Source organism: Gymnoscopelus braueri (genome assembly GCF_963280865.1).
Source record: "Gymnoscopelus braueri genome assembly, chromosome: 16".
NCBI classification, from domain to species: Eukaryota; Metazoa; Chordata; class Actinopteri; order Myctophiformes; family Myctophidae; genus Gymnoscopelus; species Gymnoscopelus braueri.
In genome coordinates this window covers 27,601,475-27,617,123 of record NC_137616.1, presented here as the reverse complement: position 1 = coordinate 27,617,123, position 15,649 = coordinate 27,601,475, and the positions used below count along the sequence as shown (strand labels likewise).

Genomic DNA, 15,649 nt, shown 5'->3' with positions numbered 1-15,649 from the left:
AAGTGAAAACAAGGAAACAGGGCCCCCCTCCCCTGGGAACCTACCACAGGTGGTTCCGAGGGGACTCAAGAGAAGGAAGGTAGGGGACACAAGTCTGTTCCCTAAGTGAAGTCAAGGAAACAGGGCCCCCTCCCCTGGGAACCTACCACAGGTGGTTCCAAGGGGACTCAAGAGAAGGAAGGCAGGGAAGAGAAAGAAGGCAGGCTAAACCCAAAAGACCTGCCTAGCTCCCCCCATTCTAACTAGAGACAGCCGCCACACCTAGTACAGCATGCGCCACTGACGCCGCTGCCACGTCTAGGCTGTAGAAGGCCGCAAACGTCGAAGGCGACGACCAGTTCGCGGCCGCACACACCTCCTGGACCGACACTCCCCTGGAGAGGGCCCAGGAAGTAGCCACGCCCCTAGTAGAATGAGCCTTCAGTCCTTCTGGAACTGGAACGCCACCACTGACGTAGGCCAGCCTAATGGCATCCAAAATCCATCTAGAAAGCGTCGCCTTAGCCACTGCCTTCCTCCGATCACCTGGGCCGAAGGAGACAAACAGCTGCGACGACGACCGGCCGACCACTGTCTTCTGGCAGTAGAGCCTCAAAGCCCTCACTGGGCAAAGACAGTGCAGCCGCCTATCCTCCGCTGAAGCAAAAGGAGGCGGATGATAAGCTACCAGCTCAACCGGCGTCTGGGTCACCACTCCATTCTTGGGAACAAACGCCAAGTTGGGTTTAAGCAAAACCCTGCTGTCGTCCCCCAAGAACCTCATACACTCCGAACTCACCGAGAGCGCATGTATGTCGCTGACCCGTTTAGCTGTAGTCAAAGCAACCAAAAGAACCGTTTTGAGGCTAACGATCTTCAGATCTGCAGACTCAAAAGGCTCGAACGGTGGGAGGCAAAGCGCCCCCAGTACCACCGTCAGGTCCCAGACTGGGAGCAGAGCCCTAGAGACCGGCCTGGCTCGCCTTGCGCCGTTCATAAAACCGCGCACCATCGGATGTCGGCCAACCGTCATGCCATCGAAGCTCTCGTGACAAGCGGAAATGGCCGCCTGATACACCTTAACCGTCGAGAAAGCCAGACCTTGGTTCAATTTGTCCTGTAAGAACATGAGGATGCTGCGTACCAGGGCCCGGAAGGCCTCAACCGGCGGTGACTGACTCAGACACCATGACACGAACAGGTTCCACCTGTCGTCGTACGCAGACCTCGTGGAAAGGGCCCTCGCCCCCTGGATGGTAGCCACCAAATCAGGGGGCAGGCCATAAGAAGTCAAGGTCTCCCTCTCACGGGCCAAACCCACAGGTCTAGGTCCTGAGGCCTCTCGTGGAAGATGTCGTCCCCTCCCTGCCGTACTAGGTCCCTGTACAGCGGGAGGGGCCAAGGCTCGGCGTAGAGGAGAGGTGTTATCTCTGACCTCCACACGCCCCATGCTGGAGCCACCAGCAGCACCGACCGACCCTGAAGTCTCACCCTCTCCAGTATTGAGGGGATCAGGTCCAGTGGCGGGAACGCATACAGCAGTTCGTCCGGCCAGTCACCAGTTCACTGGGCATCCATGCCCAGTGAACGGTCCCCCACCCTCACCGAGAAAAAACGAGAACACTTCGCGTTCTCTTTGGAGGCAAACAAGTCGACCTGTGCCCGGCCAAACCTGGCCCAGATCAGGTTCGCCACCCACGGTTTGAGGGACCAGTTCTCGTACCGAAGTTCGCCCCTGGACAGTAAGTCCGCTCCGCTGTTCAGGAGACCCGGTACATGCGAAGCTCGTATTGACGCGAGACGCGAGTCGCACCAACGCGTCAGTCTGCACGCCAGGCTGTCCAACACCTGGGAGCGCAAGCCCCCCTGCCTGTTGATATAGCACATGGTCGTGGTGTTGTCCGTCCTGATAGCGACATGACAACCGCGGATGCGAGCCTCGAAGTGTTTGAGGGCGAGGAAAACCGCCATCAGTTCCAGGTAGTTGATGTGGGCCTCCCGTAGACTGGAGTCCCACACTCCCCTGGCCGAGCGGCCTTCGTGGACGGCTCCCCAGCCTGTCAGGCTGGCGTCCGTGGTGATGACCACCCGTGACGTCACAACCCCCACACTGACCCCCTCGGTCAGAAAAGGCGCTTGTGACCACGGTGAACACTTTCCGAGAACCCATAGTGGACGGGATCCCTAGAGCCAACATCCACCTCTGGAAAGGTCTTATGTAGAGCCTGCCTAAACGGACCAGGTGTATGGCCGAAGCCATGAGACCCGCCGCTTGCATGCACAGCTTGTAACTGACCTGACGCCCCACGTGAAAAGACCTCATACACGCCAAAAAGCTGTCTATCCTGTCCTGGGACAGGCGCGCCATGAGTGTGTTCGAGTCCAGCAGGATCCCTATGAAGGTGGTCCGCTGGGACGGAACCAGCACGCTCTTTTTGGCGTTGATTGTGAAACCTAGGGACGTCAGGTGAGCGATGGCCACACGCGTGTGTTGCATCACCTCCTCTCTCGAGCCCGCCGCCAGGAGCCAGTCGTCGATGTAAGTCGACAAACGGATCCCCTGCCTCCTCAGTGGAGCCACGGCTGCGTCCGTGCATTTCACGAACACCCTGGGGCTGAGAGACATTCCAAATGGGAGGACATTGTACTCGTACACCCTCCCCTCGAACCCGAAGCGCAGGAACTTCCTGTGCGGTGGGTAGATTGGAATGTGAAAATAAGCATCTTTGAGATCGATGCTTGTCCACCAGTCTCCAAGACGCACCGTGCGTAAAAGCGCAGCGGTCGTCAGCATTCGAAAATTGAAAACCGTCAGGTATTTGTTGAGACCCTTCAGGTTCAGAATGGGTCGCACACCCCCCCCCCCTTCTTTTTCACCAGAAAATATTTCGAATAGAAACCCAGTCGGTTCTGGTTCGGAAGTAATTCCGTGACAGCGCCTTTGCTCAAAAGGGAGGTAACCTCCTCCCTCAAAGTACTGGCCGCTGGACCTGTTGCCTTGGAAAACAACACTGTCTGTCATTGGGGGTTTCCTGGAGAATTGTAACCTGTAACCCTTCTGTATTGTGCGTAATACCCAAGGATTCGGCTTGCAAATCTTCCATTTCTCCACACACCGAGCGAGTGGATTGGACGATGACGTCATCGGCCGCTCGGAGAGTGGGAGCGTTGCCATGGGGACCGTTGCCATGGGGACCGGTGACGCTACCACAGCCGCCGGCGGTGCTAACCCTGGGGTGACCGCGCGAGGCAGTAGAGGCACTAACGATCTGTCCCGAGGACCCCGCGGGGTCACGTGACTGGTCACGGGGACCTTGCCTGACGTCAGCATCCGGTTCGTCCGCCAGTGCCGGCTGTCTGTTTCCATGGAAACCGACGGAGCTGTCACTCTGACAACCGGGGCCGACCGAAATAAGTCTACCTTGGCCGTCGCTCTCTCGTCTGAGCCCAAAGGCTCCGTACGGAGCGTCGACAAAACCTTCCTCCCCGTAGGGGATGCTTTGTCGCTTGCTAGTAGCAAGCGAGGCCTGTAGTCTGTGAGGCGGTGTGGAAAAAGGGGCATCTGTCCCTCCAAAATGGCGGAGACAGAGGTCCGCTCTTTCCGACTCACATACTTCCGGTTCACAGTGGCTCTTAGCTGCATCCTGTGAGACGGAAGCCTGTGAGGCGAAAGGCAAAACCGACGTGACCCTATTCCACTGGCGCTTTGGCGCCCTCTGGTGGACAAGGGCGGCGTCGTTTTTTTTAATACCTTTCCTATTACCTTCATATGGTCCAAAACATGCACAGATGCTGTCCGAACAATGCCTGGAACACCGGGGTTCGGGTGTTCCCGACATTGTGGGCTCATGGAATGATGGTATCGATTTACTGCATTTACAGAGGTTATCCCAGCAGCGTCTGGAGCCCCGGAAAACGGGGGCACCAGGGCTTATGGGAAGATGACATTGATTTATTGCATGCACATGGGGTCCCCCAGCAATGCTTGGAGCCCCGGAAATCGGGGGCCCCAGGCCTTGTTGGGTCATACAATGAGAGCGTTGGAGCAGAAGGGCCCGCGAGACGGGGACCCCTCTGCTCCTCGGCTCTATGCCACGTGAAAGAACGAGACTGTTTGTAACATTCGGCACATTTATTTTCTTTGGCAGAGAAAAAGGATTTGCATACAAGGCACTTATCACTGAAACATTGCGCTGCACACATAAAACGTCCACATTCTGCACAAATAAACCTCCCACACTCTGAACACAAAGTTTTTTTGCACTCGTGGAGCCGTCCTCGACTCTGTCCATCGAGGCCTGAAAAGCCACGGTCCTCTCTCCCAGCATGAACGGCTGGAGGGCGGGCTGAGCCGGTCTGTGCTCAGCCCGCCCTCCAGTGGCAAGATAATGTCACTTACCCCGCCCGCCACGGTGAGGCTTCCCTGTGTTGCGACGTGGAGGCCGGCTGGTGTTTGTGTTGGTGTGAGATGCGGGTGGCTGGCGCTGGCGGGGAGAAGCTCTGCTCCGGTTGCCCGCGTTGGGAGCCCTTTCTCGCGAGCTCGCCTGGGCCGAAGAGGACCGAGAGGTGTTGGACTGTCCACGGCGAGAGGAGGAAGGACGTCCTCTGCCTGCGGGCCTTTCGTTGCGGGGTTTTGCAGATGGAGGAGGAGCTGGCTCCAAAACTCCCGCCGCGGCTTCCCTCTGGGCCTTCCTGGAATCGGTGGAGACACGGAGGAACTCTGAAGCGCCAGCGAAGAGATTGTCTGGCCGCAGGGCGAGCGCCATGACACTTTTCTTCGCATCCACCACCTCGGGCCTGAAGATGGCCAGATCGAGCCAACGAGCCCTCTCAATCGCCGCACTGTCCGCCATGGACTTTCCCACCCATGCTGTAGCGTGGCGAGTGACCCGGATGGTCAACTGCTGTAGAGCTTCCAGCTCCTCAGCGTCCTCGCCCCAAGCCTCCTTTAGCTCGGTCAGCCGCTTGGCTGTGGAGCCCTGGAGGATGGCCACCATGTTCAGCGCGCGCGCTGCCAGCGCTGCCGACTTGTACGCCTTCTTCACCGCCACGGAAAGCGCCTTCTCTTTGGGGACGGTGAAATGAGGCTCGGGAGTCAAGGCCACTGGATGTCGCTGGTCCATGATGCCCTGGGCCAGGACGGGGTCCATGGTGGGGCAGGCGATGAGCCCCATTTTTGGCGCGTCCACCACATCGAGGGAGAAACCCAGCCGATGCGGCTCGGAGTGAACTTCCCAGGTGGACATGAGGGCCCTCGCGAAGCCCCTTGCGGCCGGGACTTTCCTGGACCTCTGCGCACGCTGATCCTGGGGAGCCAGACCCTGGTAGTCGTCGTCTTGAACGGTGGAGGAGGCGCGCTCCTCCAGCGGGCGAACGAGCTCACATCTGATCAAGGCTCTCTCGATGATGGCCGAGACTGATTCCTCTCGTCTGGCGGGATCGGACTCTAGCTCCTGGGGGTCCGGCCAGCTGGGCCCACCACAAGCTCCGAGTTCGTCGTCCTGACGAGGACTGGAGGCGGCCGCTCCGGAAGCCTCCTGGAACGAGGGAATCTCACCCTCCTCTTCCCCCTCATCCATGCTGTGGATGCTGTCGTCTTCGGAAACCTCGCTGTAGGATGGCGACGCACCGCTGTCCCGGTACGCCTGCTGTGGCAGCGGAGAAGACGGCTGACCTCTTCCGGTCTACCGGACACGTGACATACCCTTCTCAGCCAATGAATGGCCCGGGAGTTTATGGTATGTAGCTCTGTTCATCGCCGGGAGGCGGCGATATCCCATAGTGAGTATGTTACGGAGAATTTGACAAGAAACCTTAATGTTAGCTATTCAGGTCAGAACAGAGCTATCAACTTTGAAAGACTGAAATAATTGTTCATTTGAGAATTTTCTTTGACAAAAACAGCAACTACAAATGAAATGTCTGTGTTCCCTATTTGAATGGCACTGAAAGCATAACATATAACACAAATACTCCAAGACAGCCAAAAGCATATAATTCCAAAGTCACAGAGCAGTATATCATAATGGTAATAATGATAAAATAATACTATAGTACTAGCTGAACACGAACTGACCATGTCTCTAGGAACCTGTTTAAACTGTAAAACAGTAAAAGACGATTTATTATTGCACAAATCCAGAGTGTGGAGTTTGCCAAGTTCCAACTAACTAGATGCTGCGCAGCTGCTGCCTTTTAAAGGGTTAAGAGCTGGGTTACAAAAAGACCCACCCCCACCTGGCTCTGATTGGCCTTCTGTGACACACGTGGAAGCTTGCCTACATCTTTCCTACGCTAAAAGGGCGCCCAAGATACCAATGCCTCAGAGCCGAAGGAGGCGTCTACCTTTATATGTCTATGTTTTGGTCTGCCCTCAGCGCTCCACTTCCGGTGGTGCGCTTATGTTTTCATTCCCACTAACAATATGTCTACACGGAACACTAACACCACTTCTCCCTGAGAACATGGATGGTTTTGGTTATAAGCCCACTTGTTTCTATGATGAAAGAGCAAGTTAAAATGTGAATATCTTTCCGTGGTTTTGTCTGCTCCAAGGACGCTATTGTTAAATGAGTTTCGATTTGTTTTCAGTGGGAAAGGAGCGCACAGACAGTAAATCCCGCCCACTACATTTGATTGGGTAAAGCGCGGCCTGCTTCCTGATTTGAAGGCACGCCCACTTGTAAGCTAACGCACACACGTTCTGAACGGGGCTCTCGATAGATTCAGTAGCGTAGCTCTGAATCTGTTCTTGCACCTGATTCGGACAGTGTATGTGATTGCAATGTGCTACGCATGAATGTGCACAAAAATCAATTGCACATGCCACAGTTGAATTAAATACCTCTATATTCTAAATACTTATAAGGATAGGGAAGTAATCTTTAGTGCCAGCTTTAGTGCAGTGATATGGATTCCTGCTGCAGTCTGTTCTAGCATCTTAATAGTGTTTTCTAAGCATCTATAAATTCACTACCCTTTTTCCGACAGACATTGGATCCTCAGTGGACACAAAACATTTGGTATGGCAAAAACAGTTTCTGAATATCAATATCAATTAGCATTATCTGTCAGGTACTGTAGTGTAGGCATCCAGTACCTGTGAGGCATCTTGGACACGCCACCTAAGACTGCCTGAACCTCCCACCCCCACCTCCACACACTTGCATCTTTAAAGACTTCTGTGTGTGTGTGTGTGTGTGTGTCACTTTTCAGAACCCCCCCCCCCACCTCACGTACTGTAGACGCGTATTTATCGACCCCTCGGCTGTTTGACCTTCAGGTGAGAACAGAGTAATTTTTGTGCAGTGTCCTCCCAGTGACGCTGCACATGACTTTGTAGACACTGTGACAAGGAAGGACAACCTGGGGATTAAGTGAATATTGCATTAACAAGGCCAGAGATAGAATGCAGCAGAATACCCAGATATTCTGGCGGTGGCTCATTTACTCTATGTAAATATTTATCTATTTGACACACTGTTTTTGTTGTTTTGTCTTCCAGTGATGACAACCTTCTTTCCAGGTAGCTCTGAGTTTCAAAAGGTTGGCTGTTCCTTTCCCGCCTCTCCTGACTCGTTATTGACTTTCCACAGCTCCCCTGGAGTCTGCAGAACTCTGCTTTGAAGGCTGAGATGAGGAGAGAAAAGGAACAGGGGGGGGGGGGACAGGGAGGAGCAGTAGTGAGGTTACAGTACATGGAGGAAGCTGCAACCAGGTCAGCATTTCTGTGTCTGTTCGTCTGGGTGCCATCCAACTTGGCGACACACACACACAGAGAGAGAGAGAGCGAGAGCGAGAGCGAGAGCGAGAGCGCGAGAGAGAGAGATGGTGTTGGATTACTGCAGTAAAGCCTGTGTGTCAATGTGTGAGCTCTCACCTTATTCCCACTGGTGTGATCGTTCCATCAACTTCAAGGCTTTTGTACATTGCCCTCACATCAGAGCTGAGCCTGAGCCACAGCAGTGGTGATAGGTCTGCATCTGAAATCTCCCTGCTCCGTCTCTAGATAGTCTACTACCACCTACAGCAAGACCATCCTTATCCCAGGGTTGGGGGCGAGAACAGCAACAAACAACACAGAGACAGTACTGCATGTCGAGCAAAAATAAAATCGAAGACAGTTTGTGTGTGTGTGTGTGTGTGTGTGTGTGTGTGTGTGTGTGTGTGTCAGTGTGTGTGTCAGTGTGTGTGTGTGTGTGTGTGTGTGTGTGTGTGTGTGTGTGTGTGTGTGTGTCAGAGTGTAAAAATTCCCAAATGCACTTATAATGCCTGATTTATGCTCAGTTGTGTGCCGCTGTGTGCCTCAGCTAAAAAGAATGTGTGAACCCAAGGTCAACCGCTTTTCAAATAATGCATATTACTCAGGCTTGTGGGGGCTGTGCTGAGTTGAAGTGCACGTTTGTGTGTATTCCGTTTCAGATGATTTCATCATCGTCTTCTGTAGCTCTATTTACCTATTGTACATGGGACGTCATAGGCATACACACATGCGATGCATCAGGCCTGTCGAATTCAAGGTTATGGCAGAGTTTTTCTGTCACTTCATCGACCCACAAACCAACATTTGCCAATTATCAATTGGCAAATTATCTCTCTGTTAACGCACACACAACTTTGACTCAGGGAGGCATTATAGAAAGTAGCGAACAACAAATAATCTAGGACGAATGAAAAAATGAATGAGAAGGGATTTTTAGGAGAGCAGGCAATGCTTTGCGCTGGGGACAAAGCTCTGTGGATTACCTCTGTCATGGGGCTGCAAGAGGACAAACAAAGCTTGGCTATAGGCCTGACAGACCTGAACAGACCCACGAAGCACAAGTAGTTTACATAAATTGCAACATTCATTAAGGAAATAAAACAAAAAGGAAGGCATTACTTGGTATGCGCACACACACACACACACACACACACACACACACACACACACACACACACACACACACACACACACACACACACACACACACACACACACACACACACACACACACACACACACACACACTCGGAAGCAGGCACAAAATAACAATACCTACTCATTCCATCTCATAGGGCCACACACATTAATGATCATTTCCCTTGCGCTGCAGGCACAAAATTGAACTATTCATTATTGTCAACCTTGAAAACAGCATAGTGGAGGTCTCTGAATGGAGAGGAGATAATGAGAATTTATTAACGTGCAACACCACTAGATGGCACCCTCTGCCCTTTCATTTTCAATTTGGTTGCCCATTGCTCAGCCGATCAGCTGACTCAGTGGGACAGAGACCAAATGGACCCTCTCCAACACAGAGCAGAGATAGAGGGCATTTGCATTAACCGATCAGCTTCGTTTGACAAGAACCACACACACCGATCAGCAGTTTTATATATATTAAAGGCCTAACCATGTATTTAATGGTCTATTTACTTAAACCCAAAGACACTTCATGAGAGTTATGTTGATTGTCATTTCATGAAGAGTTATGTTGATCGACAGATGTCAGGTCCTATTCCAGCTGGAGTATATTATGAAGCCTATGGTATGTGTCCCATGGGGACAGGAATGAACCGGTTGTATTGCTTTCTCTCAGCCACGAGAATGCATTGGTCAGATATTCGATCGGATTGCTGAGGTTTTTGGCCTCCAAGTCTAGCAAGCGTTGGCCTCTAGTCATACGGTCAATACGATGACCTTCAAGGAAACAAAAGATGACTGGAATATAAGCAGACATGCCGTGCATCTTAAAAGTCAAAGCAATATGTTGCAGATAACATGGTTATGGCATTCCCCTCACGACAGCAGAGGGAGAGATTTTTACATGACTGCGGTAACAAATGGCCTCCTTGAATTCCATGTATTTTTATTTTGAGGTTTTTAGCTTAAAAAAGAAATAGTTCAACATTGTACTTGTTTTAAAAACAGGCCAAATTGCATGCAACAGCACACATACTGTACACATTAGTTGCATTAAGAATGTCTTGCACTTCATGTTTTTCATACTTTCATATACCGTAGCTCTCGTAGGAGAGCTAAGATCTTAATTCAATGTTAAAACAGAACGATTGCAGAGACAGGCGAGGCAGACAGACAGGGGGCTCAGGATACGTCAGAGTCTGAACCGATGGGCGTCACTTCTTCCTGCGGTCACTTTTGTTCGGTTTGACAGATTGCTGGACGGCGGCGGCAGCAGCAGCAGCAGCTACTTTCTCGAGCTGGGCCTGCCGGGTGACCTCCACGGCTTGATCCTCTTCCAGCTTCTTCATCATCACGGCACCGAGCTGGCGACTTCGGAATGCCTCGCGGGCAGTAAGGAACTCCTCCCGCCGCTGACGTACGGCCACCTATAGAGGAAGAGGGAGAGGTACTGTATATGGAGATGGGTTGGAAGAACGGAGCCAGAACACAGGGTGTCAGCACAGATGTACTGTACTGCTCTGTTAGCCCTCTTGTCAAAACTCCTTAGTGAAGCGTGACGGTATATAGGTATACAGTACATGACTTCCCTCCCTCTGGCACGTTTGAATACGCCAAGCATTTCTGTCTCCTCCTGTATAGCTGTAGCATCAGTGGTGGAAGAAGTACTCAGATATTTTACTTAAGTAAAAGTAGCCACAATATCACAATATAAAAATACTCTGTTACAAGTAAAAGGCCAGTGTTCAAAATGTTACGTGAGTAAAAGTACAAAAGTATTGGCATCAAAATATACTTAAAGTACCAAATGTAAAAGTACTAAAATGTTTGAAAATAGCAGATCTACAAGCTTTCGTGATGCAACGGCCATTTGCAAATAGCCTATGTACTGTATAACATAGGGCTGAAGTGGTTAATGTATGTTTTATAATATAATAATTTATATCTGCAAAGTTACTAGTGACTAAAGTTTTCAAATAATTATAGTGGAGTAAAAGTACAATATTTGCCTCTGAGACGTAGTGGAGTAGAAGTATTGAAAATTGTAAATACTCCAGTAAAGTAAAAAAAATACCTCAAAATTGTACTTAAGTGCAGTACTCGAGTAAATGTACTTAGTTACTTTACAGCACTGGAGCAGACCTGCATGCTGTCGTACATCTCCAGCTGCAGTCTCTTTATCTCCGTCCTGTCGAGGCGCTCCTGTTTGCGGTGCTCCACTACGGTCTGCCGGAGCAGCTGGAAGGTCTGGATCCGTTCACCGCGTTCCCTCCGTTGGGTCTCCTCCATCTCTGGGTCCATCAGCGCCGGGACGGCCCTGCACTTCCTGTAGATCCGCATGCAAGGATTTACATATTAAGGGACATTTCACAGGGGGGTCTGTACTCAGGGTTGCCAGATCTGCTTATTATAATTTCCCCCGCAAGATTTTATTTGAAAATAGCCGATCTACAAGCTCACAACGTGTCGCATCGCGACGCGTTGTGAGCTTGTAGATCTGCTATTTTCAAATAGCTGATGTATTATGTTAAAGTGCACGTGTGGCCCATAGTTGCTTCTTTTGGGCTGGTTTTCCTAGACCTGGTTGCTTGTTTCTCTCACAGAATCTGGCAACACTGGCTGTACTATCTATGACATTTTGGAGCATTGGTTCTCAATGTCTCAATTCGGGGACCACCAAGGGTCCACACAGAACCAAATGGACCCATGTATACTCTCGGAATTGAATTAACACTATGGATATTACAGTGTAGATTGGGGTCAAATGGTCAAACTTTTATCAAATGGGGGTCCGTGGCCTGAAGCATATCAAACTGGGGGTCCTTGAAATATTTTTTTTTTGAGAATCACAGAACTAAACTACAATATACAGGAACCACAATCTACACTGTAAAATCCTCAGTTTTAATCTAAGAGTGTACAAATAGTACAACGTCAGGCCCCCGGACCCGACATCAAGAAACAGTGTTTCAGAGGAAAACCACGGCAGGATGTTTGTGGTAATAGAAAGCCTGAGATCTGGCAGGTTCAGAAAAGGTCAGCACACCTGAACCATGACATTCTGAAGGGTTTGCTCTACTGCTGCACCACAGTCACAAAAAAAAGCAAATACAAAATAAATAATAATAATCATTGCTAAACAATGTATTACAGATATTAGAGCAGGCAAATGTCAAGCCCTCTGGCAAAATTGGAATGGAAATGGTTTTCACAGCCAGGGAAAGGTGGGACCCGAGACTGTGCAGGAGGAAGCACTATAGCCATGTAGATGGAATGCAGATCAAATGGAGAGATAGCCTATAGAGAATAGAAATGACACACAGAAGTGTGTCGTATCTCTGCATTGAGCTCGTGAGATGTGCTCACCCATGTGCTTATGACCGCAGGACGTGCCGCACACACGCGCGCACACACACACACACACACACACACACACACACACACACACACACACCTCAGAGTACTGCCTGCAATGTTGCCACCAGCTGTATTGTATTGTGTAAGTGACAATAAGGCACCTTGAACCTTATCTCATGTCCCAGGCTGTTCGCACATCGCGGTCAGTTAAGAACTGAAGTAACTGGAATGTGCATGAGAGTGATCTTTCAAGTGTGTGTAAGCATGCAGTAGGGCTGTACAATGAACTGGTAATATTATATTACATAAGGGTTAATAACCTGAACCCGTAGTACAAACCATCTCAACATCCCTCAGGCTCATAAAGCCACAATTAAGTCACAGGGGCCATTACATACAGTGCCATTTGATCAAACATAATACGGCACCGATACGCACAAATACCAATGAAAGCATTAAGAAACGTATATATATATAAAACATATTTTTTTCCACCACAAAATCATTATCAGAAATCATGGTTAATAATCGTGATTACAATATTAACCCATTAAATCTGGGAACGCACCGGTGTCATTTTAGATTTTAGCTATAACCATTATTTTATACTTTTGGCTGTTAAAAAATAGCAGAAATACAAGCTCTATGAGCTTGTGGATCTGCTATTTTCTTTTAAATCGTGAAAATGTGTGCAAATCTTGCATATATATATATTTTTTAAACCGTACATTTGTAAATCAAATCTTTGCTTCTGGGGGTCCCTGGAACTAAATATTTTGAGATGGGGGTCCGCGGCCAAATACAGATTATTTTGGGGGTCCTTGACAATTATGAAAAAGTTTGAGAACCACTGATATTATAGCAACATATGTTTTTTTTCAGAAACCTGTGAGGATTTAGAAGACATTTGTAAATGCCTTCCAGGATTGAATGCATGGGGTTAAACAAAAATAATGGGGGTCGTCATTTCTGTCACCTGGTGCAGCCATGATATACTGTACAGTACAGTACAGTATATGAGTGTATAGCCCCCCCAGAGGCGTATAATGGAGAGGGAGGCGTTCAAAGGGAGATTAGACGGCGGCTAAATACAGCTACCTATTTCCTATACGCTGACCTTGATGAAGAGGGGAGGGCACCGGAGGTTGGGCCAGTTAATGAACATCGCCCCATGTGACCTCTTTTGCTGTGTGTGTGTGTGTGTGTGTGTGTGTGTGCACGCGCACACACGTACGTGCGTGTGTGTTTGAAACGCAGAGAGCGTATGAGAGGTAGAAAGCGAGATGCATAGAGGACTAATCAGACTGCTCTTAATAGACTGCTCTGTGGGACGCAATCGCACAGTCGGCAGCCATTAACCAATTAAGACCGGGAACGCATCTGTGTCATTTTAGATTTATTTGGCTAATCAAAAATAGCAGATATACAAGCTCATAGCACGGCACCGAGTGCCGCGCTATGAGCTCGTAGATCTGCATTTTTTTATTTATTGTGGAAATTTGTGCAAATCTTCGAATATATATATTTTAAAATGAACATTTGGAACTCAAATCTTTGCTTCTGGGGGGGTCAGGGGGTCCCTGGAACAAAATATTTTCAGATGGGGGGCCCGCGGTCCAAATACCTGTCATTTTGGGTGGTCCTTGACATGAAAAAGTTTGAGAACCACTGATATCATAGCAAAACGGTTAGGATTTAGAAGATTTCTTTTTGATCAGCCTCAGGTCTTAATGGGTTAACAGCTGGACACACACACACACACACACACACACACACACACACACACACACACACACACACACACACACACACACACACACACACACACACACACACACACACACACACACACACACACACACACACACACACACACACACACACACACACACGCACACGCAGGGACAGGATGGAGGGGTGAGGGACTGAGGCCACATCTCAGCAGAGTGGTTAGCTAGCTCACCGGGGTCCTGAAATAGCTCTCTAATTAACAGACCCAAATATCATCTCATTTATCATAGCGATGAGGGAGAGGGACGGATGGAGAAAGGGATAGAGCATTGGAGGGTGGGGGGGGGGGCTAAAGGACAAGAGAGGTAGGTTATTGGGTGAACTTTTAGAGCAGTGGGATTCTGGGACTTCCAGGAGGACACTCGTTCACTCTGAACTGAGATCCCGGGTCAAATCTAAGGGCATGACCCGGGGCACCTCGTACGGGCATGGAGCTTGAGATAGTAGTCACCACAGGGAACCGGAGCACCCAGTTCACAGAAGTTCATCCATCCATCCATCCATCAATCCTTCAGTCTACTTACCTACTAAACAGTATCTATCTATCATTCATCCATCCATGCATGCATGCAATAGATTTGTTTATCTACAAGGTCAATAATGTGCTACAGGTCCTGTATGGATCATTATGCTGATGAGAAAACGTTTGGAAGGGCACTAGCACACATGCACACACGAACCAACGAGCGACGAACGAGCGCACACACACACACACACACACACACACACACACACACACACACACACACACACACACACACACACACACACACACACACACACACACACACACACACACACACACACACACACACACACACACACACACACACACACACACACACACACACACACACTCTACTCTGCCCTTCTATTTTTCTTGTACAATCAGGCCTGTCAACCGAGGATTACAGTAACACCGGCTCTCAAGGCTAGCAAAGCAGTGACTCAACAATGGGATTCAGGATACAGCCGGCACAGTGGCTATTCCCTGCAGGACAAACTGTGAGAAAAATGAAAAGCGTGTGTTCAACAAATTCAATGCAGTGTAGTAGTGAAGTGCCTGTCTCTGGGCTGTATTTCCAACTACGTATATAGTTCTGCTCTTATTCCCTCTTGGCTGTTTTCTGCAACGTTACTAGCAGAATTGGCAGAACCCGGATCTATTTCTATCTAAGTACTGTACATTGACCATCCCCGGCCACTGCGCAGATTGGAACCACCACAAGATTAGAAAGCCCAGCATTGGGACCAGAGACTGGATTACAAAGTCTGAATGATACCATGTGTCCAAATGATGGTGCTGTTGAACTTGGTGAACGTGGTGTGTAATCTCATGTCATCATCTCTCTGCTTTATCCCTCTCATGATGATGATCATGAGAGAGAGAGAGAGAGAGAGAGAGAGGGAGGGAGAGGGAGAGGGAGAGGGAGAGAGAGAGAGAGAGAGAGGGGTAGTGGAGGTGACCTGATGAAAGGAGTGTAGTCCATGGGAACAAATGGGTGCGAAGGATTGGGTTGGAGGAGAGTCAGCTCTTGATTGGATGGACTGGGAGGCGTGCCAGGAGAAAGGGGCGGAGTAACTGAAAAATAAATGAATAAGAATCAAGAAATGTCA

The 15,649-nt window shown here is 49.6% G+C and overlaps 1 protein-coding gene across 1 annotated transcript in view; it reads right to left on the bottom strand.

Moving 5' to 3' along the window:
- adgb (androglobin) overlaps positions 1 to 15,649 on the bottom strand; it is a gene marked incomplete at both ends in the record, with an annotated part of 78,883 nt that overhangs the window by 5,067 nt on the left and 58,167 nt on the right. The window contains 8 exons of the mRNA XM_080452767.1: positions 1,301 to 1,360; positions 1,652 to 1,827; positions 1,997 to 2,163; positions 4,379 to 5,663; positions 9,106 to 9,130; positions 10,103 to 10,311; positions 11,027 to 11,210; positions 15,500 to 15,614. Of these exons, the coding sequence (XP_080308893.1) occupies positions 1,301 to 1,360; positions 1,652 to 1,827; positions 1,997 to 2,163; positions 4,379 to 5,663; positions 9,106 to 9,130; positions 10,103 to 10,311; positions 11,027 to 11,210; positions 15,500 to 15,614 (2,221 nt within the window). The remainder of the gene's footprint in view (positions 1 to 1,300; positions 1,361 to 1,651; positions 1,828 to 1,996; positions 2,164 to 4,378; positions 5,664 to 9,105; positions 9,131 to 10,102; positions 10,312 to 11,026; positions 11,211 to 15,499; positions 15,615 to 15,649) is intronic.